The sequence below is a fragment of the Dendrobates tinctorius genome, unplaced genomic scaffold (assembly GCF_039654945.1).
Source record: "Dendrobates tinctorius isolate UK_male_01 unplaced genomic scaffold, ASM3965494v1 ptg000022l, whole genome shotgun sequence".
In the NCBI taxonomy this organism is placed as follows: domain Eukaryota; kingdom Metazoa; phylum Chordata; class Amphibia; order Anura; family Dendrobatidae; genus Dendrobates; species Dendrobates tinctorius.
Window position 1 is genome coordinate 35,691,888 of NW_027361690.1, and position 26,220 is coordinate 35,718,107.

At 45.9% G+C, this 26,220-nt stretch overlaps 1 protein-coding gene across 1 annotated transcript; it reads left to right on the forward strand.

Moving 5' to 3' along the window:
• Positions 1 to 3,554: 3,554 nt before the first annotated feature.
• Positions 3,555 to 5,503, forward strand: LOC141083958 (cocaine- and amphetamine-regulated transcript protein-like). Its single transcript, XM_073568372.1, has 3 exons — positions 3,555 to 3,776; positions 4,008 to 4,085; positions 5,008 to 5,503. The coding sequence occupies exons 1-3, from the start codon at positions 3,636 to 3,638 to the stop codon at positions 5,113 to 5,115; spliced, it is 327 nt and encodes a 108-aa protein (XP_073424473.1). The 5' UTR covers positions 3,555 to 3,635; the 3' UTR covers positions 5,116 to 5,503.
• Positions 5,504 to 26,220: the final 20,717 nt, after the last annotated feature.

Sequence of the window (26,220 nt, forward strand, 5' to 3'; positions counted from 1 at the left end):
TCTCTGCTGACACGCACTGGTGCCCCGCTCCAACCTTTGCTCCTGGCAACTTAGTGTGGCTCTCCGCCCATAACATCAGGCTGCGGGTCGAGTCCACTAAAATCGCACCTCGCTACATTGGCCCCTTCAAGGTCCTTGAGCAGATCAACCATGTGGTCTACCGTCTGGCCCTTCCACCACACTTGGCTATCACGGACACCTTCCACGTGTTCCTCCTTCAGCCTGTCCACATGTCCCGGTTCTCCGAGTCATCTGACGGGACATCAGACCTGTCCTCGGAGTTTGAGGTTGATGCCATCGTGGGATGCAGGGTGGTACGTGGAAAAAAGTTTTATTTGGTGGACTGGAATGGTCATGGTCCAGAGGCTTGGACCTGGGAGCTAGTGGAGAACATCCGCGCTCCACTTCTCATTGCGGCATTTGAGCATAGCGATGCTCAGAGAGGAGGGGGCCCTAGGAGGGGGGGTAATGTTAGGCGTCGGGTTCCTGTCGTTGCACAGCAGGAATCACGAGCCTTGCCTTCGGCAGTCTCCCATTCCTCTCCGGCTGCAGAGGAGGCTGCTCAGCAGCTACTCGTCGATCCCGGCGCTCTGCTCAGACTAGCATTGTGGCTTTGGTTGCTGCTGCCATCTCTGGTCCAGCTATAGCAACGCATGCTGGTCAGCAGCAAACAACTTCAGGGACTAAGTCCTCCTTTCAGTCCACTGAGCATGTCCGTGGGACAATCTCTCATTGGAGATCGGAGGTCACATGCTCAGGTCCTGCTTCTGCTCTGATTGGATCATCAGGAAGGTCCCAGAAGGTCGTGGCTATAAAAGCCTCGCATGGCCGCCCCGCCATGCGCTATGATAGACATTAGTTCTTATGTTTATAGTGGTGTATGTGATAATGAATGTATGAGACAGGTGAATGACTCATTATAAAACCCCTTCCCTTTGATACGCGTATTAGTAGGGTTTAGGGGTTAAGGTCAGCACTTAGTACTGGTACTTAGAGTTGAGCGACTTTGGTCGGATCGGGTTCCATGATACAAATTTTTTTCAGATGAAACTGGTCTGACTAGGGCAAAAAAAAGTCGGAGTTTCGTTGAAAACATTCATCTACTCAATGCTGACTTTTATTTCCCATTGACTTGCATTGGGGTCGGGTTTCGGACGAAACTCCGACTTTTTTTGCCCTATTCGGACCAGTTTCATCTGAAACAAATTTTGTTTCATGAAACCCGATCCGACCAAAGTCGCTCAACTCTACTAATGCCTAGCGCCGCAGTGCATTCAGCTCTCTCATCCATTAGCGCCAGTGGGCGCCAGTCAGCACAGGCATAACAGTACCACATATGTTGCAGCGTTCGTCTGTACGGCGCCGTGCACGGATAGTGTGATTTCCAGCACTAAGCTCAGGCTGGTTAGTGGCGACCGCAAGTGCAGACACAGTACACGCTCAGAGCAGTAGGCTAATGCTTGCTGCACCCTGTGACGTTTAACAGGGCACAGCGTTCCAGGGGGAACTTTCCCTGGCTCCGCAGTCACGGTTCTAGGTGCTAGTGGGTCTAGAGGGGCACGCTTCTCGTGTCTCAGAAGCAGTGTCCTGTAACATAGTAACATAGTTATTAAGGTCGAAGGAAGACTTTAAGTCCATCTAGTTCAACCCATATCCTATCCTAACTTGCCCTAACATGTTGATCCAGAGGAAGGCAAAAAAAACATGTGGCAAACAGTAAGCTTCACATTGGGGGAAAAAATTCCTTTCTGACTCCACATACGGCAATCAGACTAGTTTCCTGGATCAACGCAATGTTAAGGAAACTAGTGTATATACCCTGTAATATTATACTTTTCAAGAAAGGCATCCAGTCTCTTCTTAAATTTTAGTAGGGAATCACTCATTACCACTTCATATGGCAGAGAGTTCCATAGTCTCACTGCTCTTACAGTAAAGAATCCGCATCTATGATTATGCTTAAACCTTTCCTCCAGATGTAGAGGATGCCCCCTTGTCCCCGTCACAGGTCTAAGAGTAAAAAGATCATTAGATAGGTCTTTGTATTGTCCCCGCATACATTTATACATTGTAATAAGATCACCTCTAAGCCTTCGATTTTCCAAACTAAATAGCCCCAAGTGTAATAACCCGTCTTGGTATTGCAGTCCCCCTAGTTCCCTAATAACCTTGGTCGCTCTTCTCTGCACCCGCTCCAGTTCAGCTATGTCTTTCTTATACACCGGAGACCAGAACTGTACACAGTATTCTAAGTGTGGTCGCACTAGTGACTTGTATAGAGGTAAAATTATGTTCTCCTCATGAGCATCTATGCCTCTTTTAATGCATCCCATTATTTTATTTGCCTTTGCAGCAGCTGCCTGACACTGGCCACTAAATGTGAGTTTGTCATACACCCATACACCCAGGTCTTTTTCAGTGACAGTTTTGCCCAGTGTTTTACAATTAAGCACATAATTATACATCTTGTTCATTCTACCCAAGTGCATGACCTTACATTTATCCCCATTAAAGCTCATTTGCCATTTATCAGCCCAAGCTTCTAGTTTACATAAATCCTCCTGTAATATAAAATTGTCCTCCTCTGTATTGATTACCCTGCAGAGTTTAGTGTCATCTGCAAATATTGAAATTCTACTCTCTATGCCCCCTACAAGGTCTTCTAGCCGTAGCCTGTGAGGTTTAACAGGCTTCGGCATTGGTTTCTGCGGACTCAGTAACAGAGCCCATTTCCTATCACACCAGGTCAGTGGTTACCCGCTGGTGTCAAGCGAACATTTTACTACTCGCTGTCCATTGTTGTATAGTAGCAGTATACCATCTCTGCACGGTGGACCCCAGGTTGTGATCACACCTTTTTATAATTTCTATTTGGTGCGATCCACAAACCCTAACAGTATATCCGTCTCGCGGGTTAGCCGCGGGCGTCTGTGGAGACATAGTGGGCATGGGATTCCTTGAAATCTCATCCATTATGCTGTAACAGCGTCCAACCCGCATCGTTTACTGATCGGTGCACATACCCTTACCTGTAGAAGAAGCATGTTCTCACACTAACACTGTCAGCACTATCTGCACACTGTTTGCATAGTTATGTAATTAATTACCGCCAATAAGGTATGGAGATCAGTTGCATTTAGATTGTGATCCCTGTTGTGGACAGCAATGGCAATGTGTGTAAAGAAATATCATGGCGCTATATAAGCAAAGCATAATAAATAAATCATAAGCAGTTGGTGTAGTACGATTCTATCAGTAATACTAACTGAAATGCTGCATTTGAGGGTTCTCTCGCCCACAACTCCTTCCTCACTGCAGCATTCTAGACAGACTTGTAAGATGTTATAGTGTCTACAGGCTTTGAAACATGTTACTGTTAACCGATAACAAATGCTTTGCAAAACTGCCCAGAACTCAGCATGAAGAATATTGATTGCATCCTGTGAATCTTATTGGTGGTCTCACAAGTCTCAGTGGTTAAACAACGAATCACACCAAGGATCTGTCTCCAGGATCTGCCTGAGATCACAGAGCAGGAGGGGCACTAGGAATTTAAAAGCACCAAGTCAGGGGCACTGGAGTCATCACCTGATAAACCCAAGGACAGTGAGGAGCCGAGCTCAACTTTCAGCACCATGAACAGTTCCTCCCTACTGCTCAGACTCCTGTGTGCCAGCATCCTCCTCTCCTGCCTCTGCCATGGCCAGTCTTCCAGGGAAACAACTGTAGAAGATTTTGATTTACCAAACAGTCCTTCATCTTCTGAGAAAGCTCTGGTGTGTCCTTCTGTATTGCTTGGTCTTGTATTTTTTGATCCTGCATCCCTGATATTGTATTCTTGCATGAATATTGATAGTGTTTTACTAAAAAATGACTTTTCAAGCACTTCATGGTGTCTTCCATTAGACTAAGCTGCCATGATTTGCATATTGAGTAATAGTTAGAACTTTTCTGCACCTTTTGTTATGTTATTGTTATTATTGTGGCACGCTTATGTGTTCCTTCAGGTAGACGCTATGGAGGAATTATTGGGGAAATTTCAAGACAGGTACCCAGCTTACCAAAAGAGAGCACAGATTCCTTTGGTGAGAACCATCAATTTTTATATTCATTGCACTTCTAATGTTTTATATTAGTACATCATTAAAGATGCTATTATCCAGTGATTTCTATGTAACTCCAAAAATACTACAGGTGATGGGGAAGTTTAAGAATTGGGGTTTATTACAGATTGTACAGATTGACAGGCATGCATTGAGTGGAATTTAATAAAAATAAAATTGTATATATATATATATATATATAAAATATTACTTATTTCATGTGCTTAGATGAAAAAAATACATACACATATATGTGTGTGTATACACAACCCAAAAAATATAAAAATATTACTTATTTCATGTACTTATGGATTAAAAAAAATAAATACATACATGTGTGTGTACATATATACACTACACACACACCACTAAAAATGTTACTAATTTCATGTACTTCTAGATTAAAGCAATACATACATGATTTTATACATAAATATATATACACACTAAAAATATTACTAATTTCATGTACTTACAGATTAAAGTAATAAACACATAGATGATTTTATATATAAATATATATGTACACACCACTAAAAATATTACTAAATTCATGTACTTATAGATTAAAAAAATACATACATTCATGTATGTATGTATATATATATATATATATATATATACACACACACATATACTGTATATATACACACATATATATATAAACACAATATCACTTATATATTAGATATATGCAGTTTAATGTTGTATGTATAGATTAAAAATAATTTCCAGAATAAGCTACTGTAACACTATGGATTGCTGAATCTATAGGACTTTGTTAGTGGAGCAGCAGACTGTCCATCAATCACACAGTTATGTGTTTTGTAGAAATACATTAGGAGATCACTGCTGGCTATATTATGATTAAGTAGCCTATGTCGCCTCTTTATTCCCTGCTCAGTGTGATATTGGAGAGAGATGTGCAATGAAGCGAGGTCCCAGGATCGGCAAGCTGTGTGATTGCTCCCGTGGATCATCATGTAACTCTTTCCTCTTGAAGTGCATATGAAGAAGACAAGTCCTCGGTGCAGTCCTTGTATTTTCTGACAGCATATCAAGTAACAGTTGTCCACAACACATGTGCAGCAGCAACAACATTGCTTGTCTCCATAGAACAACTCATTTTGTTTTAAAAGAAGCCCAAGTCAAAAATGTGACACAGATATCTGATTATCCCCAACTTCCCTAGAGATTATCAGAGGCAAGATAATTAAATGCTTTCCGTTTTATTTTCGTGCCATTGATCAATGACTCACTGCACTTTACAGTAGATATTTTCATTTAGACTGTAAATGTTGCTTGTCGCTTTGTTGGAAATGTTATTAAATGTTATTTTTCATTTTGACATATATTATGTAGACCCGTTAAAACACACAATAAACTACACGATAAATCTTGTCTTGCTTGGATGTGTTGTAATAATATAATTATAATATTCAGGTTTGCCATTATCTACAGAAGAAAAAGCTCTTCTCTTGTAAAAATGGATCCTGAGAATTTATTTTCCAGTGCATTATACATGCCAGGTATAAATAGAATAAATGTGAAATGACTGATTGCTTTATAATTATATATGCCACAGTTCCATTTTATTTTATGTGACCTAAAGTCATATATTTTACATAATAGTAAGAATAAGAAACTGGAGTCTGAACTGAGATAGTAAATTAATGTGTATGCGCAATGTAAGTGCATATTTACACATGACCATTACACAGAGAAAACAAAAACAAAAAACACAAATATCCTAAAATAAAAAATTAAAAAATAAACTGCAAATAATGCATAAAGGTACATTGTACATTCTTTTCATCAAAATTATGTTTACTAAATACCACTATTATTATCATTGTTATTATTACCTTTATGCATTATTTGCAGTTTATTTTATTTATTATTTATTTTTTAATTTTTAATTTTAGGATATTTGTGGGTTTTTTTGTTTTCTCTGTGTAATGGCCATATGTAAATATGCACTTACATTGTGCATATACATTAACTTACTTTCTCAGTTCAGACTCCATTTTTTTTATTCATTTCATTGTGCATTCAGTGCATATATGGGTGTGACCGCCCTCTTTCTGACCTGGGAAAACCATCCTGTCTGGCCTATGCTTTTACTAGTGGTTCAGTCCCTCGATCCTTGTTCACATTCACGTCACTTGGCAAGTGGAAAGGTTCTAAATACTAGAGTTAGGACTGTCCCACAAGGGTTGCCTTGATGTGGCGGGATGGCTTGTACATTCTTTTGATCAAAATTATGTTTACTAAATACCATTATTATTATTACCTTTATGTATTATTTGCAGTTTATTTCTTTTTTAATTTTTTATTTTGGGATATTTGTGTTTTTTTGTTTTCTCTGTATAATAGTAAGAATAATATACAGTGCTGTGCAAATTAATTGGGACAAAGCATTTTTTTAAAGTAAAATTGTAAGTTGGTTACCAGTCAGTGATTCAAACCAGTTTTAACTGCTTTGAACAGGTGTGAGTGCCTGTTCAAAGCAGTTAAAACAGGTTTGAATCACTGACTGGTAACCAACATACGACTTTACTTAAAAAAATGCTTTGTCCCAATTAATTTGCACAGCACTGTAATAATTTTAAAATGCTATTAGAACATTATATTGTATCAATAGTGTAATTTATGACTCATTTTTATTTTATATTAAATACATAGTTAAATTTATATCAGGTGGATTTCCTTGCATACTATATATTTTTTGTACATAGGCTTTCAGATTTTACCATTTTACTTAAGTTCTTAAGTCATTTTCTGTAAGTTGTGAAACTTTGATTATGCTTATTCCATTTTCTGTAATAGGTGGACATTTTAATCTGTTGAATGTAAGCTAGTTAGCACATGGCTGTTACCAGCAATACAATTACCATGTACTAATAAGATCCAGTGTAACCAAATAACTAATGAAACACAAAATTCTTTTATTCGATCAAGGGATTACTGATAACATCAGTACATACATCAGAAACTTGTCTATAAAGGTACTATCACACTTAGCGATGTACCAGCGATATGACCCGGTCAGGATCGCTGGTACATCGATAAGTGGTCGCTAGTGAGCTGCCACACAGGCAGATCTCACCAGCGACATCGCAGGGGTCGGGGGTCGCTACTTACCTGTCAGACGAGGCGATCCTGACGTCCTCCCGCCCGCGTCCACGCGCCGCTCGTCGTCACAGCAGGAAGCCCAGCAGGAAGCTGACGACGAGAAACAGTCCTGGACGTTCTCGCGCGATCAGCGATAACCATCGGGGGAGCGGTCGGAGGTAAGTATCAGACATAGCGATATCGCTAGCAATATCGCTGTAAAGTCACAAAAACCAGTGACGTTATAGCGATATTGTTAGCGATATCGCTTAGTGTGACAGGCCCTTTAAACACACACAATTATTCTTAATTATTTTTAGATTATTTCCATCCTGCATTATGACCTCATGGACTTTGGAAATGACTTTGTAGCTTTGATATTAGCATTAATTAGTAACATAGTTGTTCCATGTAATAGAGGACTTGTGGTCACCAAGATGGCTATAACATTTATGGGTTAATTAGTCCATAGCAGATTAAAAGATATAATAAAAGAAAGTTATGTAAGCAGTTGTGTCACTGAAATCAGAATAAAGGAATGACATTCTTTAGCTTAACTAGTACTTAAAAATTGTAAGTGTAATGTAAAACAGGATTAAATCATAATTTTGAATGGGGTTATTGTAGTGCCAAGTTTTTAACACTAAGGTTCGGATACGGCTTTAACCCCTTCACCCCCAAGGGTGGTTTGCACGTTCATGACCGGGCCAATTTTTACAATTCTGACCACTGTACCTTTATGAGGTCATAACTCTCGAACGCTTCCATGGATCCCGGTGATTCTGACATTGTTTTCTCGTGACATATTGTACTTCATGTTAGTGGTAAAATTTCATTCAAATAACTTGCGTTTATTTGTGAGAAAAACGGAAATTTGGCGAAAATTTTGAAAATTTCGCAATTTTCCAACTTTGAATTTTTATGCCCTTAAATCACAGAGATAAGGCACACAAAAAACTTGATAACTAACATTTCCCACATGTTTACTTTACATCAGCACAATTTTGGAACCAAAATTTTTTTTTGTTAGGAAGTTATAAGGGTTAAAAGTTGACCAGCGATTTCTCATTTTTACAACACCATTTTATTTTTAGGACCACATCACATTTGAAGCCACTTTGAGGGGTCTATATGATAGAAAATACACAAAAGTGACACCATTCTAAAAACTGCACCCCTTAAGGTGCTCAAAACCACATTCAAGAAGTTTATTAACCCTTTAGGTGCGTCACAGGAATTTTTTTGAATATTTAAAAAAAAATGAACATCTAACTTTTTTTCATAAAAAAAATACTTCAGGTTCAATTTTTTTTATTTTACCAAGGGTAACAGGAGAAATTGAACTGCAAAAGTTATTGTGCAATTTGTCCTGAGTACGCAGATACCTGATATGTGGGGGGGAACGACTGTTTCGGCGCATGGCAGAGCTCAGAATGGAAGGAGCGCCGTTTGACTTTTTCAATGCAAAATTGGCTGGAATTCAGATTGGACGCCATGTCACGTTTGGAGAGTCCCTGATGTACCTAAACAGTGGAAACCCCCTACAAGTGACCCCATTTTGGAAAATAGACCCCCCAAGGAACTTATCTAGATATGTGGTGAGAACTTTGAACCCACAAGGGCTTTACAGAAGTTTATAACGTACAGCGGTACAATTAAAAAATCATATTTTTTCCACAAAAATGATCTTTTCACCCCAATTTTTATTTTCCCAAGGGTAACAGGACCCTAAAAGTTATTGTGCAATTTGTCCTGAGTACGCTGATACCCCACATGTGGGGGTAAACCACTATTTGGGCGCATGGCAGAGCTCGGAAGGGAAGCAGCGCCATTTGACGTTTTTGGCTGGAATTGAGATCGGACACCATGTCGCGTTTGGAAAACCCCTGATGTACCAAAACAGTGGAAACCCCCCACAAATGACACCATTTTGGAAACTAGACCCCCTAAGGAACTTATCTAGATGTGTGGTGAGAACTTTGAACCCCCATGGGCTTCACAGAAGTTTATAACATAAAGCCATACAATTAAAAAATCATATTTTTTAAACAAAAATGATCTTTTCACCCTCAATTCTTATTTTTCCAAGGGTAACAGGACCCTAAAAGTTATTGTGCAATTTGTCCTGAGTACGCTGATACCCCACATGTGGGGGTAAACCACTATTTGGGCGCATGGCAGAGCTCGGAAGGGAAGCAGCGCCATTTGACGTTTTTGGCTGGAATTGAGATCGGACACCATGTCGCGTTTGGAAAACCCCTGATGTACCAAAACAGTGGAAACCCCCCACAAATGACACCATTTTGGAAACTAGACACCCTAAGGAACTTATCTAGATGTGTGGTGAGAACTTTGAACCCCCATGGGCTTCACAGAAGTTTATAACATAAAGCCATACAATTAAAAAATCATATTTTTTCCACAAAAATGATCTTTTCACCCTCAATTCTTATTTTTCCAAGGGTAACAGGACCCTAAAAGTTATTGTGCAATTTGTCCTGAGTACGCTGATACCCCACATGTGGGGGTAAACCACTATTTGGGGGCATGGCAGAGCTCGGAAGGGAAGCAGCGCCATTTGACGTTTTTGGCTGGAATTGAGATCGGACACCATGTCGCGTTTGGAAAACTCCTGATGTACCAAAACAGTGGAACCCCCCACAAATGACACCATTTTGGAAACTAGACCCCCCATGGAACTTATCTAGATGTGTGGTGAGCACTTTGACCCCCCCAGTGCTTCACAGAAGTTTACAACGCCCGGGCGTGAAAATAAAAAATTCGTATTTTTTCCACAAACATGATCTTTTAGTCACCATTTTTTTATTTTCCCAAGGGTACCAGGAGAAATTGGACCCCAAAAGTTGTTGTCCAATTTGTCCTGAGTATGCTGATACCCCATATGTGGGAGAAAACTACTGTATGGGCACACGTCGGGGCTCGGAAGGGAAGTAGTGACGTTTTGGAATGCAGACTTTGATGGAATGGTCTGCGGGTGTGATATTGCCTTTGGAGAGCCCCTAATGTACCTAAACAGTGGAAACCCCCCACAAATGACACCATTTTGTAAACTAGACCCCCCAAGGAACTTATCTAGATGTGTGGTGAGCACTTTGACCCCCCCAGTGCTTCACAGAAGTTTACAACGCCCGGGCGTGAAAATAAAAAATTCGTATTTTTTCCACAAACATGATCTTTTAGTCACCATTTTTTTATTTTCCCAAGGGTACCAGGAGAAATTGGACCCCAAAAGTTGTTTTCCAATTTGTCCTGAGTACGCTGCTACCCCATATGTGGGAGAAAACTACTGTATGGGCACACGTCAGGGCTCGGAAGGGAAGTAGTGACGTTTTGGAATGCAGACTTTGATGGAATGGTCTGCGGGTGTCATGTTGCCTTTGGAGAGCCCCTAATGTACCTAAACAGTGGAAACCCCCCACAAATGACACCATTTTGTAAACTAGACCCCCCAAGGAACTTATCTAGATGTGTGGTGAGCACTTTGACCCCCCCAGTGCTTCACAGAAGTTTACAACGCCCGGGCGTGAAAATAAAAAATTCGTATTTTTTCCACAAACATGATCTTTTAGTCACCATTTTTTTTATTTTCCCAAGGGTACCAGGAGAAATTGGACCCCAAAAGTTGTTTTCCAATTTGTCCTGAGTACGCTGCTACCCCATATGTGGGAGAAAACTACTGTATGGGCACACGTCAGGGCTCGGAAGGGAAGTAGTGACGTTTTGGAATGCAGACTTTGATGGAATGGTCTGCGGGTGTCATGTTGCCTTTGGAGAGCCCCTAATGTACCTAAACAGTGGAAACCCCCCACAAATGACACCATTTTGTAAACTAGACCCCCCAAGGAACTTATCTAGATGTGTGGTGAGCACTTTGACCCCCCCAGTGCTTCACAGAAGTTTACAACGCCCGGGCGTGAAAATAAAAAATTCGTATTTTTTCCACAAACATGATCTTTTAGTCACCATTTTTTTTATTTTCCCAAGGGTACCAGGAGAAATTGGACCCCAAAAGTTGTTGTCCAATTTGTCCTGAGTACGCTGACACCCCATATGTGGGAGAAAACTACTGTATGGACACACGTCGGGGCTCGGAAGGGAAGCAGTGACGTTTTGGAACGCAGACTTTGATGGAATGGTCTGCGGTTGTCATGTGCGTTTGGAGAGCCCCTGATGTACCTAAACTATTGAAACTCCCCACAAGTGACCCCATTTTGGACACTAGACCCCCCACGGAACTTATCTAGATGTGTGGTGAGCACTTTGAACCCCCAAGTGCTTCACAGAAGTTTATAACACTCGGACGTGAAAATAAAAAAATCATTTTTTTTCCACAAAAATGATATTTTTGCCCCCAATTTTTTATTTTCCTAAGGGTAACAGGAGAAATTGGACCCCAAAAATTGTTTTGCAATTTGTCCTGAGTAGGCTGATACCCTACATGAGGGGGTAAAACACTGTTTGGGCGCATAGCAGAGCTTGGAAGGGAAGGAGCACCATTTGACTTTTTCAACTCAGAATTGGCTGGAATTGAGATCAGACGCCATGTTGCATTTGGAGAGCCCCTGATGTGCCCAAACAGTGGAAACCCCCAATTCTAACTCCAACCCGAACCCCAACACGCCCCTAACCCTAGCCCTAACCCTAGCCCTAACCCTAGCCCTAGCCCTAACCCTAGCCCTAGCCCTAGCCCTAACCCTAACCCTAGCCCTAACCCTAACCCTAGCCCTAACCCTACCCCAACACACCCCTAGCCCTAACCCTAGCCCTAACCCTAATGGAAAAATGGAAATAAATACATTTTTTTAATTTTATTATTTTTCCCTAACTAAAGGGGTGATAACGGGGGGTTTGATTTACTATTTATGGCGGTTTTTATGTTTGGCGGCTGTCGCACGCTAAAAGACGCTTTTTATTGTAAAAATAGTTTTTGCATCACCACATATTGAGAGCTATAATTTTTCCGTATTTTGACCCACCGAGTCATGTGAGGTCTTATTTTTTGCGGGACGAGTTGACGTTTTTATTGGTACCATTTTCGGGCACGTGAAATTTTTTGATCGCTTTTTATTCCGATTTTTGGGACGCAGAATGAACAAAAACCAGCGTTTCATGAATTTCTTTTGGGGGGGGTGCGTTTACACCGTTCCGCGTGCGGTAAAATTGATAAAGCGCTTTTATTCTTCGGGTCAGTACGGTTACAGCGATACCTCATTTAGGTCATTTTTTTATGTTTTTGTCGGTTTTATGCAATGAAAACTATTTTATATAAAAAATAATTATTTTTGCATCGCTTTATTCTGCGAGTTATAACTTTTTTATTTTTTTGCTGATGATGCTGTGTGGCGGCTTGTTTTTTGCGGGACAAGATGACGTTTTCAGCGGTACCATGGATATTTATATGCGTCTTTTTGATCTCGCGTTATTGCACTTTTTGTTTGGCGGTATGATAATAAATCATTATTTTTTGCTTCGTTTTTTATTTTTATTTTTTAAGGGGTTCGCTAAAGGGGTTAACTAATGGGACAGTTTTATAGGGCAGGTCATTACGGACGCGGCGATACCTAATATGTGTACATTTATTGTTTTTTTTTTTTATTATTTTAAAAAAATGAATTTATTGGGGAATATTTTTTTTTTTTTTTACTAATTTATTTGGCGATTTTTTTTAATTTATTTTTACACTTTTTTTTAAATTTTTTTTTACTTTATTACATAGTCCCAGGTGGGACATCACTGTCCTGTGACAGATCGCTGATCTGTCACATCACAGATCACTGTGACAGATCAGCAATCTGTCACAGGCAGTGCACAAGGCTTCCTCATGCCTGCGCTTTGCAGGCACTGAGGAAGCCAGCTTCCCCAGGCCCCAGAAGGCCCCCGTCGCCATCTTGGATTCGGGGGCCTGGAGGATAGGAGTCCCCCGCAGCAGCGCTGCACATTGCGCTGCCGTGGGGGGCTCAGGGAAGCACGGAGGGAGCCCCCTCCCTGCCGATGCTTCCCTTTAACTCCCGGTACACCGCGATCGCGTTTGATCGCGGTGTGCAAGGGGTTAATGTGTCGGGGGCGGTCCGTGACCGCCCCTGACACATAGTGCCGGGTGTCAGCTGTGATAATCAGCTGACACCCGGCCGCGATCAGCGGCGCTCACCACGTGGGCGCCGCTGATCGCGGTAGACGTACTATCCCGTCCCCGGTCATACGGGCCCGGGTACCGTGGACGGGATAGTACGTCTCATGTCAGGAAGGGGTTAAAGAAGGCTATTACTTGCGATATAACGCAATTTTATTTCAAAGTACAAAATTAAAGGAATGGTATGATTGGATAGCATGATTGCGTACACTTTTGTATATTTTAAGATGTAAAGGTCAAGTACATATAAAGATCGAATACATATAATGATTAAGTATATATAAAGATTAACTATATACAGTATACTCACATCATCACCAAGAGGCTTTTAAACATCATCCGTCTGGAATATCAGAGAGGCAACATCAAGACAGAGAACCCCTGGGAAATTCACAACACTGCACGGGCATCCCCAATTATGCAGGTATCAACACTGTACATGTGTACAGGTATCCAAGTTTTTGCTTCTGTCATAGTCATGTTTCACTGGTCTTATATAGTAATATACACTATGTGTAACTCTAGCTTCATCCTGCCCTTCAAGTGGCCAGCTTTCAAGGTTGGATACCATGGAATCATCAGACAATGGGCCGTTAACCCTTAGAATATAAAAGCCTCAAGGATTTAGATAAAACCACCACAGACAGAGGTTAAGTAAACGTTAATGTTTTACAATAACAAACAACAAACTTATAGAAACCTAGAATGTTTGTGAAATAAAATGTCTTCAGGTAATAAACAACAGTTCTCAAGATTGTGTCACTGTGAGCATTGACTGTCTATCTAAATGTTTGACCAGAAATGCAGCTATATAATATACAGAATGCATTCTGTATAGTTCAGTATGGACTCAAAATAGCCACTCAAAATAGCCATTTTTATATTCGCACTACAGTTATCCAGGACTATTTTTTTATTACTACGGGCCTAAGAACAAACCGGCAGTGACTTCTCTTCCGCTCTGCTCTGTTGACCGGCTGTGACTGTTGAGGTTAGAGGTTATGCTGATTGACAACCGGCTCCCTGCTGCATAAATGTGGGGAGGTTGAACTGACGGACAGGTCTGCCTGTGGAGAGAGGCAGAAGGATAGCGCAGTGTAGCCTGAGATACAGAGAAAAGGGTGTCATGTGGTAGTTTGACCATTAGAGGGCAGTGGGGAGTGTAAGAGAGAGTGACTGTGTAACTGCCATGGGTCAAAGTAACTGCCAATGGTCAAGGTAACTGTCAGGTGATAGTGGGCGGAACTACCAGGACTGGGAGTATAAAGGCTGAGGGAAGGTTCTGGAAGGTCCAGTCAGCCAGGGAAGCTCACTAGTGAGGAGGATCTGCTGTAGAGAGAAAGACGGTAGAAAGCCTACAGAGAGGAACTGACAGCTGAGACGGTCACGGGGGGGTGACCCAGAGGACAGTAGCTGCAGACGGAGACGGTCTGGGGGTACCAAGTGGACGGTGTACTTTTAATGGTGAAGCGCTGTGGTGGATGTGCCTAGGGCAGCCACAGTGAGAAGAGCCACAAAAAACGCCATGACGGTGAAACTAAGAAGTGAAGGTACCCGGGTCTGTGAGCAATAGGACTGTGAAATTCCTGTGATGAATCGCATTGGTCGTCAGAGAGGCGGCCAATAAAAACGGACCTGTTGAATATAACCCCTGTCTCAGTGTCGTGTCTTTCGGTGGTAAGAAGTGGGTCACCCCCTATGCCTGTTGGATCAGCACTCCCTCACCTATCCTACATAACTGCAGGGAGCTAGTTGTCAATCAGCCTGATGCTGACTGTCATGCCTTGTAGACAGAGCAGCCTGGAAGAAGAGGTGCTCTGTTGATGTGGAGCAGCTGAACCGCTGGCTGGAGCGGTCGGTGACCAGTCAGAGCCGGCACAAGGTACAACAGGCAGGTAGTTGCCTCTGTTAGCAACTACTTGCCTCTTAATTTTTAGGCCCATAATAAAAAAAATAAAATAAAGCAGTTGTAGACAACCCGTTTAATGTACTTCTGAAGATAGATCTTCTAAAGACGTTTTTGGAAATAATTAAGAGATTACATAATAAACTTAGAAGCAATTACTTTTTTTTGCCAATTAAAGTAACTGAAAGAAAGGACAAACTTGGTAAGATAGTTGACCAAGTTTAAGATACAAATAATTTTAGTGCGATGGAGAATTTATATAATTAGGTAAGGCAGTGATTACCAACCTTATTACTGCACGGAAATCCCTGAAAAATGCATTCATGGCTCAAAGAAGAATGGTCTAAGGTTGGGTAGAGCATTCATTACTTCTTGTCTGTGCTATAATTATAATAATTTGGATCACAATTCTTTTTCTGCTTGGCAAAGCATCTATGAACAGACTGAAATCAGTTTTCCTTCCGTAATGTAGAAGACATAAAGGTCTTCTTGTTGCTACAGTATATTCTGAGGAACTTCTGGTCACTGCTCAAAGAACTCTAGTGGTTGAATATTTTAAGTCATACACAAAATTATTTTGATTGTAGGAGAGTGTCTTGGGCATAATATTACCCATCGTATTGTAAGGATTCGACTGGCTTAGGTGCAGCGGGAGTCAAACATGAGGCACGTTCCTTTAAAATTTCACAGGGTTTATTACTCCATAAACCATAGACAGCACATAAACAGTCCTTAGCTGGGCTGTGTTCCCTCAGGTCCTGTGCACACAGGCCAGGGCAATGTCCAGAGCAGCGCTCTATCTGCAGCCGCAGACACAGGAAGGCTTCTCCTTCCTTGGAACACAGACCACTCTCTGTAGTGTCCCACCTGGACACATGGAAATCTGTCCACACTCTGACAGACTCCCTCCCAGTCTCCCTCACATGTGCTAAACACCTCAATTACATAGCCCTGTAACCACACCCATAGGTGAGGTATGGATCACATGAGCTGGTCACATGGTCAGGACTTCACCACAGGTCCTGAACATACACATATCTTCAGGCAAAACGGAGTACAGTCAGCACCCAGTGCACTAAATGACATCTTTAGTGCTCATGTACACTATTGGCAAAATACTCCGGGTTGCATCGCAGGGAGCATCCCTCCATGTGACATATCTCCCATTAACCACACGATCACCTGTCACACCACATATCCCCCTCCTCTGCCTAAAGCCGTGGGGCTTGGCACTTTCTATTACTCGACCAGAGATTCTTCTCGGTCGTCTCTGCCAGTCAAATCGTCTATCAAAGTCAGGCCCTGCTAGTGAACTCTTCAGTAGGCGTCCATTATCCGACTCTGTCTTGTTCTTTGATAAAGATGGGCCCATGTCAGCCCACCCGCATCCCCGGCGGTCAGTATGGTGTTGCGACTCCCTTGCCCCCATACCTCTTGTCTGGACTGACTCTTTGTCACCACTTCTTCTACAGGGTCTCCCGCCTAGGTCACTCAGCTCTGAGCTAACTGAGGCATCACTACTTCCTCTTCCATCAGGCCACCTATTGTCCTCTCTCTGCTGGCCATTTCTCCTAAGGTCTATAAGGTCCCGAGAGCAGCCCTTCCATTTATCTCTATGTACTCTCTTATCTCCAGCTTGAGGACTTCCAGTCTTAAGTGAATCTCTTTGCCTTTCTATACCGCGAGTTGAAGGAGGCGGCCATCTTCTTTCCATTTCCTCCAGCTCTCTACTGATCTGCTTCCTCTCAAGTCTTAGCTGCTCTACTTCTTTCAGGTATGACACGCGATACTCCAGGAGCATCCGGATATTCCCAAGGCTCTCCATGGACCCGACAACGAGGAATGGAACTATCCCATCTTCACCCTTGTCCTGGGCTTTGTCATCAGCCGGAATCCTCACTCTCATCACGCCAGACCTGTTCACCATGTCCTGCATCACTTTCCCAATCCTTCCGATGACTTTCCTCACCAGACCTCCGGGCACTTGAATGATGTCTTCTGCAATGCCCTGCTGACTTTGAACTTTCCTCGCACACTGTAGACATCGAGCGGCTTCTTTTTTTTCCAACAGGATCATCTGCCTTGTGCGGAGGCATTGTAGATGCATATCCCTCAGGATAGTAACCCGCTTCCTTGTGACTTCCTTAGATGACAGTATGACCAGCTGCTTCGTCTCTGGTGCCCAGATCACACTACATGCTTCTATAGCCTTCCTAAAGGCCTCATGCACACCTTCCTCAGCACAGGCTTCCTGCATGTCTTCTGGTACATCAATTACAACCTTGAAGGTCGTGGACTTGCTCTCATCCTGGACAGATGGCTCTGGGTTCCCTACGGACACTTCCCTCAAGATATCTGTCACGATCGGATGACTGTCTTGTGCAGCCCTTGGCTCACCATCTTCCTGAGATTTACAGTCTTCAGGACCCTTTTCCAAGATGGGCTTTGGCAGTTCTGCCTTGCTACCAGTCGGGCACGGCCGCTGTACGTCTTCGCCTATCCACTTCTCTTGCAGAAGACCTTTTACTACTCCACTGAGTTCTTGCAGAACTTTATCTCGCTCCTCTGCCAGGTAGCGACGCTCATCCGCTCTCCTGAGAATCTCCTGTTGATGCTTCTCTTGGGCCTCTCTGAGCACCTCCATATCTTCCAACAGGGTCTTGTTCATGGTTTTACATGCTGACAGGTGACCTCTGAGCTCAGAGACTTCCTTCTCCAGCTCATCCACTCTGTGCTCAGTCACTTGTCTCAGTGCCTTGCCTGCCAAGAGCTCGGACTCTAGGCCATGCAGCTGCTCCACCTGCGCAGAGTTGGCGACTTCCAGACTCGCCACCTTCAGACACTCCCTCGCCAGCTGCTGACACATCTCTTCGCGCCCTTGCTCCAAGTCTCGTAGGTGCGCTTCTACCTGGTGCAAACTGTCATTACACTGGGTTCGTGCTTCTGTCTGACAAACACTGTCTTCATCCCTAGTGGTTGCTACTGGCAATAACATATTACAGTCACACCTGGTACCTGTGTCACACCCCACCGTATGGGAAACGCTCATGTTGCTCTCTGTTCGGGTGTCAGGTCCACTCTTTTTAATTACCACACCACTATCAGTCCCCCTGTGGTACCCGTCAGGTGACATCATGTCCGTAAGTGGGGCCGACGCACTGTTCTCTCTGGTCATGCTTAACTTAGGCCTGTCAACTTTAGGAGGCGGACTTTTCACACCATTACCTCCCATACACATTATATCAACAGACACTTCTCCTTTTGTCCACCAGTCCCACAGGGCTTCTAAGTCCCGCCCTATTACCATAGTATACTGTAAGTCTGGGTCTACTGTCACTACATGGTACGTGGAACTCTCCGTCGTGTCAATGTAGAGGTATGCTGTCAAAAGTTCTTTATCGTCCCCACCAAAGCCATTCACTCTTGTCACCGTCCCAGGCGACACACAACGTCCAGGAGTGGTTCTTAGCACAGATACCAGACTCCCAGTGTCTAACAATCCCATCACCCGTTCTCCATCCAGCCAGAAAAGGCACTGTAGTGTCGGTTCACTGACTGAGCTACTCACAGTCGTCTCATCTCCCAGCCCACCATCCGTCATGTCACGAGACGTCAGGTCCATAAGTTGGGCAGATGTCCTTCTCCTTCCGTTCAGTTCTACCTCTGACCTGTCCACATCAGGAGCCGTCACTATCTCAGTGTCCGCTGGCCCCACAGTCGAAGCATCTCCATCGTCCGACCAAACGTCATCAAACAAAACAAAGTCCCGGCCCCTCTCCCAGGCACAGACTAAGTCCCATGGTATCCCTCTACCTTGGCACTCAACACCTTTGGTCCCCTCAAACACTACTCTGTCTACTGCGTAGTTCACCGTGACCCCGTGTTTACAGCGAACCCTGACGTTTTTCTCGGTCAGAGAGAAAACGAGAGGAGTTCCTGTCAGAGTCACCTGACTCTGAGTCCAGCCGACCAAAGGCTCCTTCCCGATGCAGCATCACTGTACACATCTGTGGCCCATCATTACTACCCGGAAAGGATATTCCACATTCTGAAAAAGACCTGCACATACTGCGGTACTCCAGACGTACCTACTGAGTCACCCAGTGCTGTCACTTCTTCAAACTTGGCCCCTTTCTGGACCACCATCCCGCTTTGGATTGCCGCCACCTCCTGGGACTCCACCCCTTTTTGGATTACCACCCCAATTTGGGCCACCGCCCCCTTTTGGGACTCCACCCCTTTACGGGCTACCACCCGATTTGGGCCACCGCCCCCTTTTGGGACTCCACCCCTTTATGGGCTACCACCCCTATTTGAGCCACCACCCCCTTTTGGGACTCCACCCCTTTTCGGGATCTCCCCATGTCTGTCCTGCAGAACCTCTTAGGCCACAGTTCACACAGTACAGTTTATGCCTTTTTCTGGAACTGGTCCTTAAAGCACGACACCACTTCCTTCTGGCACTGCCTCAGCTCCTGCCGTCGCTCACAAGCAGCTGCTGGTGTCTCTACAGCTCCTGCTGCGCCGTCTTCGGGACGCGCCGATCCACCGGAAGCCGCTTGTCACCCTCAAAGATAAAAAAACACAAAAGTGCGCCCATAGGGCCTTACCAGTGCAGGTATAATGGGTATAACGACATAATACAGGGTACTCACCCTCAATAGTTGTGTAAAGCCACAACTACTGTATACGCTTAGTCATATGCAATAAAGCTGCAGCAGGATGGTGTAGACAGACAGCGTCTGCTACCAATGCTCAAATAGGAGATCCCAAAAAGAAAAAACACCAGGTCCCCGCGCTGCGAGACCTTCGTGAGCGCACTGAGCCACAGCAAGCACTTTCGGGGTTTTTTTTTTTTCAGAGAAACGAGGAAAAGGAAAAAAAAAAACACATGCACAGTCTCTCACTGACTCTGGTCAGTGCAACACGAATTTCTGTCCGTTACCTGCTGGTGTCAGCCACACAGGTTCTCGGGTACCTCTTCTCCTCATAGGCATCCCACAAATCTCCATACAGTCATTTCCTCTGACCTCGGTCAGCATTACTCACGATTTTTCAGACCGTCTGTGCTCCTGGGAATCGCTGCCCACAGTCTGTCACCAATTGTAAGGATTCGACTCGCTTAGGTGCAGCGGGAGTCAAACATGAGGCACGTTCCTTTAAAATTTCACAGGGTTTATTACGCCATAAACCATAGACAGCACATAAACAGTCCTTAGCTGGGCTGTGTTCCCTCAGATCCTGTGCACACAGGCCAGGGCAATGTCCAGAGCAGCGCTCTATCTGCAGCCGCAGACACAGGAAGGCTTCTCCTTCCTTGGAACCCAGATCACTTTCTGTAGGGTCCCACCTGGACACATGGAAGTCTGTCCACACTCTGACAGACTCCCTCCCAGTCTCCCTCACATGTGCTAAACACCTCAATTACATAGCCCTGTAACCACACCCATAGGTGAGGTATGGATCACATGACCGCATATGGCGACTTCAGTTTTACCTTCTCCTCGATACCTCGCCGCCTCCTATCATCCCCCTCTTTCCCTTCTCCTGAGAATAAGACAAGGTACAATTTAAATTCTTTGGATAATTTTGGCCACAGCGGCCAATTTTATTAACAAACATTAACAATAAACATTAAATAATTCAAAATTATGAGGGGAGGGTTCTTGGAGCTAGAAAGATCTGGCTATAAACTTATTTCCACCATGTTACCCCCAGCCGTCCAGCCCAGCTCGAGGGCACCGTAACTCCCCTTCTGGGAGACCAACCACCATAGCTCCCGAGGTAAAACCCCGTCCAGAGCCCATACCCAAAAGCCAGATCCCCCATACCATTTTAAACTGTCGGGAATGTTACTTCCGAATCCTTCCCCGACCAATCACCGTCAACTCCAAGAACCCCACCCCCCGCCAACCACGAACAGCCCTGACCACCTCAGGCTCGTGAGTGCCCCAAAACCACCAAGGCCCTCTCGATCCCCTCCTGTATTGACAGTGCCCATAAATCAATACCAATAGAATTTAAATGAACCCCATCGGCCAACCAAAAATTACCGGCACCCGTCTCCAATTCAAAGTGACGAACACTAATGCCCCCATTCCTGGACACAAATGCCGACACCGCATGATTCAATTTTACCCTTGCCCTGTTAATCCCTTTCAACGATCTCGCTTGCCTCCACCTCTGTCTGGGTACTACATCCGACCATACCGTCACCACGTTCGGGAACGATGTCCACAACCTCAAAAAATCGGAACGTATGTCCCTAATTAATTCTCTCACCGGCCTGACCCCTAAATCATTGCCCCCCACATGGAAAACAATAATGTCGGGGGTTCTATCCAAGCGAGAGGACTTGGTTAACTCCAGGAGCACCCTGCTCCATACCATTCCTCGGAAACCCAACCAACGGACCAGCACCTGCTCCCTCCCAAAGCCCAATTGCCTACCATCTGGCCTCGCGTCGGCTCGTAGCGCACCCCAATAAACGTAAGAGTGTCCGAATATCCAGGCAAGAAAGGGGCCGCCACCTGAAAAAACACAACAGAATATAGAAAAAACACATCCCAGGACATGCAAACCACACAGCTAACGCCGAACATACAGTAAATACCGATCCGACTGCCACCTGCCAATTCTCCTAATCGCATCAGCCCCCAACCCAAGGCTGTCCGCTTCGGTCGCAGCACCGATCCTAAATGAATGAGACCCATACATGTCCCGGGGAAGGCCCAACTCTACCAATCCCTTCTTCAAAACCGCAATGAACTGGAACCGAGACAAATAGGTGCCGTCCGCATGGCACAAGAGAGGACACGTCCTACCCGCCCATACGCCCCAATACGTTTCCAAACAGCCACGTGGGCACATTAATGCCCCTTCAACTCGCCCCAAAACTACCCGTCTGCCCCTACCCTGTTGATCAGTTTTTGAATGCCGAATCCAAAAAACAATGCCCCCTGCCCAAAATTCCACATCTTCTGCCAACACCCCTCCTGCCGAAACCCTGCTGCCTGACACCACCTCGCCAATGCGCATTGCCCCAAAAAAGGCCAAAGAAAAAGCCAGCCGAAACAGTGCCAACTCAAAAACTGACGTGCAAATACCCCCAAGGACTCTGCCTAAGCCTTCCAACGTACTAAACGAAATAGGCCTTCGTTTGTCGCCGGCTTTGTTACCCCTACGAAACCCTTTTAACGCCTGACTCACTAAGAAGCTCTTCGTAACATCCCCCACCCCTTGCAACTTGAAACCGAAAGCTAAACCCGCTACAAACTTGTTTACCTTAGCAGCAGACCAACCGCTGTCAGCTGCCTTCCCAATTAAAAACAATACCGCCAACATCCTATCCTCATCACTTTCTACCCCACCCCACTCTGCCAACCAACTCTGCCATACTCGCCACGAAGAATCGTAGGCCGACCATGTCTGCTGCGATAAGGATTCCCGAATCAGTCTTCCTGCTCTTCCGTAATCACCTTCCACAGAAAGGAAGGGCATTCCACGCCCGTGGCATCTGCTCCTGGCGCCAATTCTCGAAAACGCCCCCACTGAAAACGAGACAAAGAGTCTGCTATTGAATTCGTAACCCCGGGCACATGCACTGCAGAAATCCCTGCGTTCAAATCCAGACATCGAAGAACCAAAACCCTAACCAATCTAACTACGGGGGGAGAGGAGGCCGACAAACTGTTAATGACCGCTACAACACTCGCGTTGTCGCAATGAAAGCGCACTCTCCTATTTTCGAACATGGGACCCCACACCAAAACAGCTACCACGATAGGAAACAGCTCCAATAGTGCCAAGTTTTTGGTAAGGCCCAACAACTTCCACGCCTGAGGCCACCGCCCCACACTCCACCTTCCCTTACAGTAGGCGCCGTAACCAGAGCTGCCTGCTGCATCCGTAAATATTTCAAAATCAAAATTGCTCAATGTCTCCTCCTGCATCAGCGACCGCCCATTGTAATTCCGCAAAAACCGCTGCCAAACCATCAAATCGTCCCTATGCTCCTTCGTCAAGCGAACGTAATGGTGCGGAGCCTTCACTCCTGCCGTCGCGCTAGCCAAACGACGAGAAAAAATTCGACCCATAGGCATGATCCTGCAGGCAAAGTTCAATCTCCCCAATAGGGATTGTAATTCCTTGAGGGTCACTTTGCGCAACTTCGAAATCCTCTCCACCTCCTGTTTCAACAATGCCAACTTGTCCTCTGGTAACCGACACTCCATCCTTTCCGAATCGACAACTATGCCCAAAAAACTTATAACGGCCTTAGGGCCTTCCGTCTTCTCAGATGCCAGCGGCACCCCAAAATGCTCCACCACCCAAACCATGCCTGCCAACGCGTTCCTACACAACGGCGAATCCGGGGGGCCAATAAAAAGAAAATCATCCAGATAATGAATGATCGACTGCATTCCTGTAACATCCCTTACCACCCACTCCAGGAAAGTGCTAAACGTCTCAAACAATGAACAAGAAATTGCGCAACCCATCGGCAAACACCTATCGAGGTAGAAATTCCCCTTCCAAAAACATCCCAGCAGCGGGATACTATCTGCATGAACCGGTAGTAACCGAAAAGCGGACTCAATGTCTGTCTTTGCCAACAAAGCCCCTGACCCATAACGTCGCACCCACTTAACCGCCGTATCAAAAGAGGTATACTCCACAGAACACAACTCCCTATCGATACCGTCATTAACTGACAAGCCTTTTGGATAAGACAAATGCTGAATCAAACGAAACTTATTCGGCTCCCTCTTAGGCACAACCCCCAACGGGGAAACAATCACGCCCGCAACAGGAGCCGTGGGGAACGGACCGGCCATCCTGCCCAAATCCACTTCCTTTTTTAACTTCTCATCTACTACCTCCGCATGCGTTATTGCCGACCGCAAATTTTTAACAGAAAAAGGAACCACATGGCCAGGAGGTGGAATCCTGAAACCGTCAACAAAACCATTCAAAAGCACGCTGGCCTCTGCCCGAGCCGGGTACCTACTTAGAAAGGGGGCCATCTCTTGAACCCTCACCGGGCTCTCCCCCTTGACCGGCACCCACATTTGGCTTTCCATTCCCTTTCTTAAAACATTTGGAAGCGCCGTGTGAGCTACCGTTTCAGTGGGAGCACACGTGCTTGAACTTGCAGCCCGCCCCGTGCTTACACTGCCCGTCATTAAATTGCCAGCACGCCCCCGACTTCTCTCTTCCTCCCTGGGTTGCCTGACCATTGCTCCCCTGATCTGCTTGCTGACTGCCGCTGCCCCCGCTCCCGTGAAAGGACTGCCCATACCTCACTGGGGCCATCACCTTCAGCCACAGCCCGATATCCTTTTGATCCCACTTTATCTCTGGCCTTACCGCCTTCCTCTGCCTAAACTGCTCGTCGTATCGCAGCCACGCCTGGCCCCCATAAATACGATGCGCCTCCCCGATAGCATCTAAATAACAAAAAAGGCCAGAACAATTATCCGGAGACTTCTCCCCTATGACACTAGCCAAAATAGCGAATGCCTGCATCCAATTCACAAAAGTCTGCGGGATCAGACGCCACCTCCTCTTTTCTTCCTCCTCTTTTTTACTATCGTCCTTCTTCCCCTTATCCAGGTTAAACTTTTCCAACGGCAGCAATGAAAATATCTCCACATACTCGTCCCGCCAAATCTTTTCCTTCACTTCTTTCTTTAAATGGGCCCCCAGCGGCCCCTCAAAGCACACATAAACCTCTCCCTTAGCCTTATCGTCCAGTTTTATCCTATCCCCCTTATCCGTCTCCGTCTGCACTGAAACAGACACTCCTGCCGCAGCTCCTTCATCGCATTCTACCGCACGTAACACGTCACCACCCGACTCTGTGCCCGAACCGCGACCCACTAACCATGCCCCCGCTGGGGACGGAGCTGCCTCCCCAATTACCCCCCCCTCCAGTCTCCTCAATATTTGCGACATGTTCGCCAAAATGTCCCTTAGCCCCGGCACCTCAGCCCCGCTATGCCCCATCCGCTCCCTACCATCTCCCTGCCTGCCCCCATCATCCTGCAATACAGCCCCTGCGGGCGACAAACACGACATGGAGCCATACTCACATAGCTGCGCGGGTGCTGTGTCCCCGCCAGCTGGAAATCCGGAATCCTGACGTCCTCGATGATCCTGATGCAGGCTCCGCTGCTCCAGGCCCGCGTCCCTGGCCTCCTCGTCACCAGGGGGGACCCGAGCATGCGATACCCGCCGCTCCCGAGAACTCCCGCTTGAACGGGACCTGTGACAGTCCCTGGACCCGTGCCCGACTGGCCGGTCCGTAGCACCCTCCGGGCGACTCCCGGATAAATGCCCCCAGGTGCCTGGTGCCCCGTCTGCTGTATAGGGGCCAGGCAGGGCGACCACGCTAAGTCGCCTCCCGCCCGCCGACCGTTCCAGGCTCCACGCGTTGCTAGGACCGGGCAGGGCGTCCCCGCTGAGCCCCCTCCCGTCCGCCGATCGGTCGGGGCTCCACGTGCTGCTGGGACCAGGCAGGGCGTCCTCGTGCTGCCCCCTCCCGACCGCAGCTCTCTCGCTACGGACTGCAATGGGGGCAGGCAGGGCGGCAGCAACCGGCACCCTCCCGCCCGCCTCACCTCCGGTCCTTCTGATGACGGTGGGGCCAGGCAGGGCGCTGCTGCAACGCCCCCTCCTGCCCACCGCGCCACGTCTGGTGCCCTGGCTGGCAGACACCCCCGAGCGGTCCTCATCCCCGGGGGCGCCCTCGATCCTGCCTCCCGCCGCTGTGTTACCCGGCGCCGGCCGCCGCCGGCCTCGCCGCTGTGAGGGCCTGCCGCAGCCTTCAGTCTCCTCCCTGCTGCGCGACTCTTCGGCTCCTGCCCGCGACGACACTTCCGGTCCGGCCTGCTGTTCCTGTCTGGCTCCCACACGCTTGCCGCCCGTGCTGACCGGCAGGCTGG

Excerpts from the sequence above, each read along its gene's own strand:
- LOC141083958 (XM_073568372.1), top strand. The coding sequence starts at position 3,636 with ATGAACAGTTCCTCCCTACTGCTCAGACTCCTGTGTGCCAGCATCCTC. Across the intron at positions 3,777-4,007 it reads CATCTTCTGAGAAAGCTCTG|GTAGACGCTATGGAGGAATT; the intron begins GTGTGTCCTTCT and ends GTGTTCCTTCAG. Across the intron at positions 4,086-5,007 it reads AGAGAGCACAGATTCCTTTG|TGTGATATTGGAGAGAGATG; the intron begins GTGAGAACCATC and ends TTCCCTGCTCAG.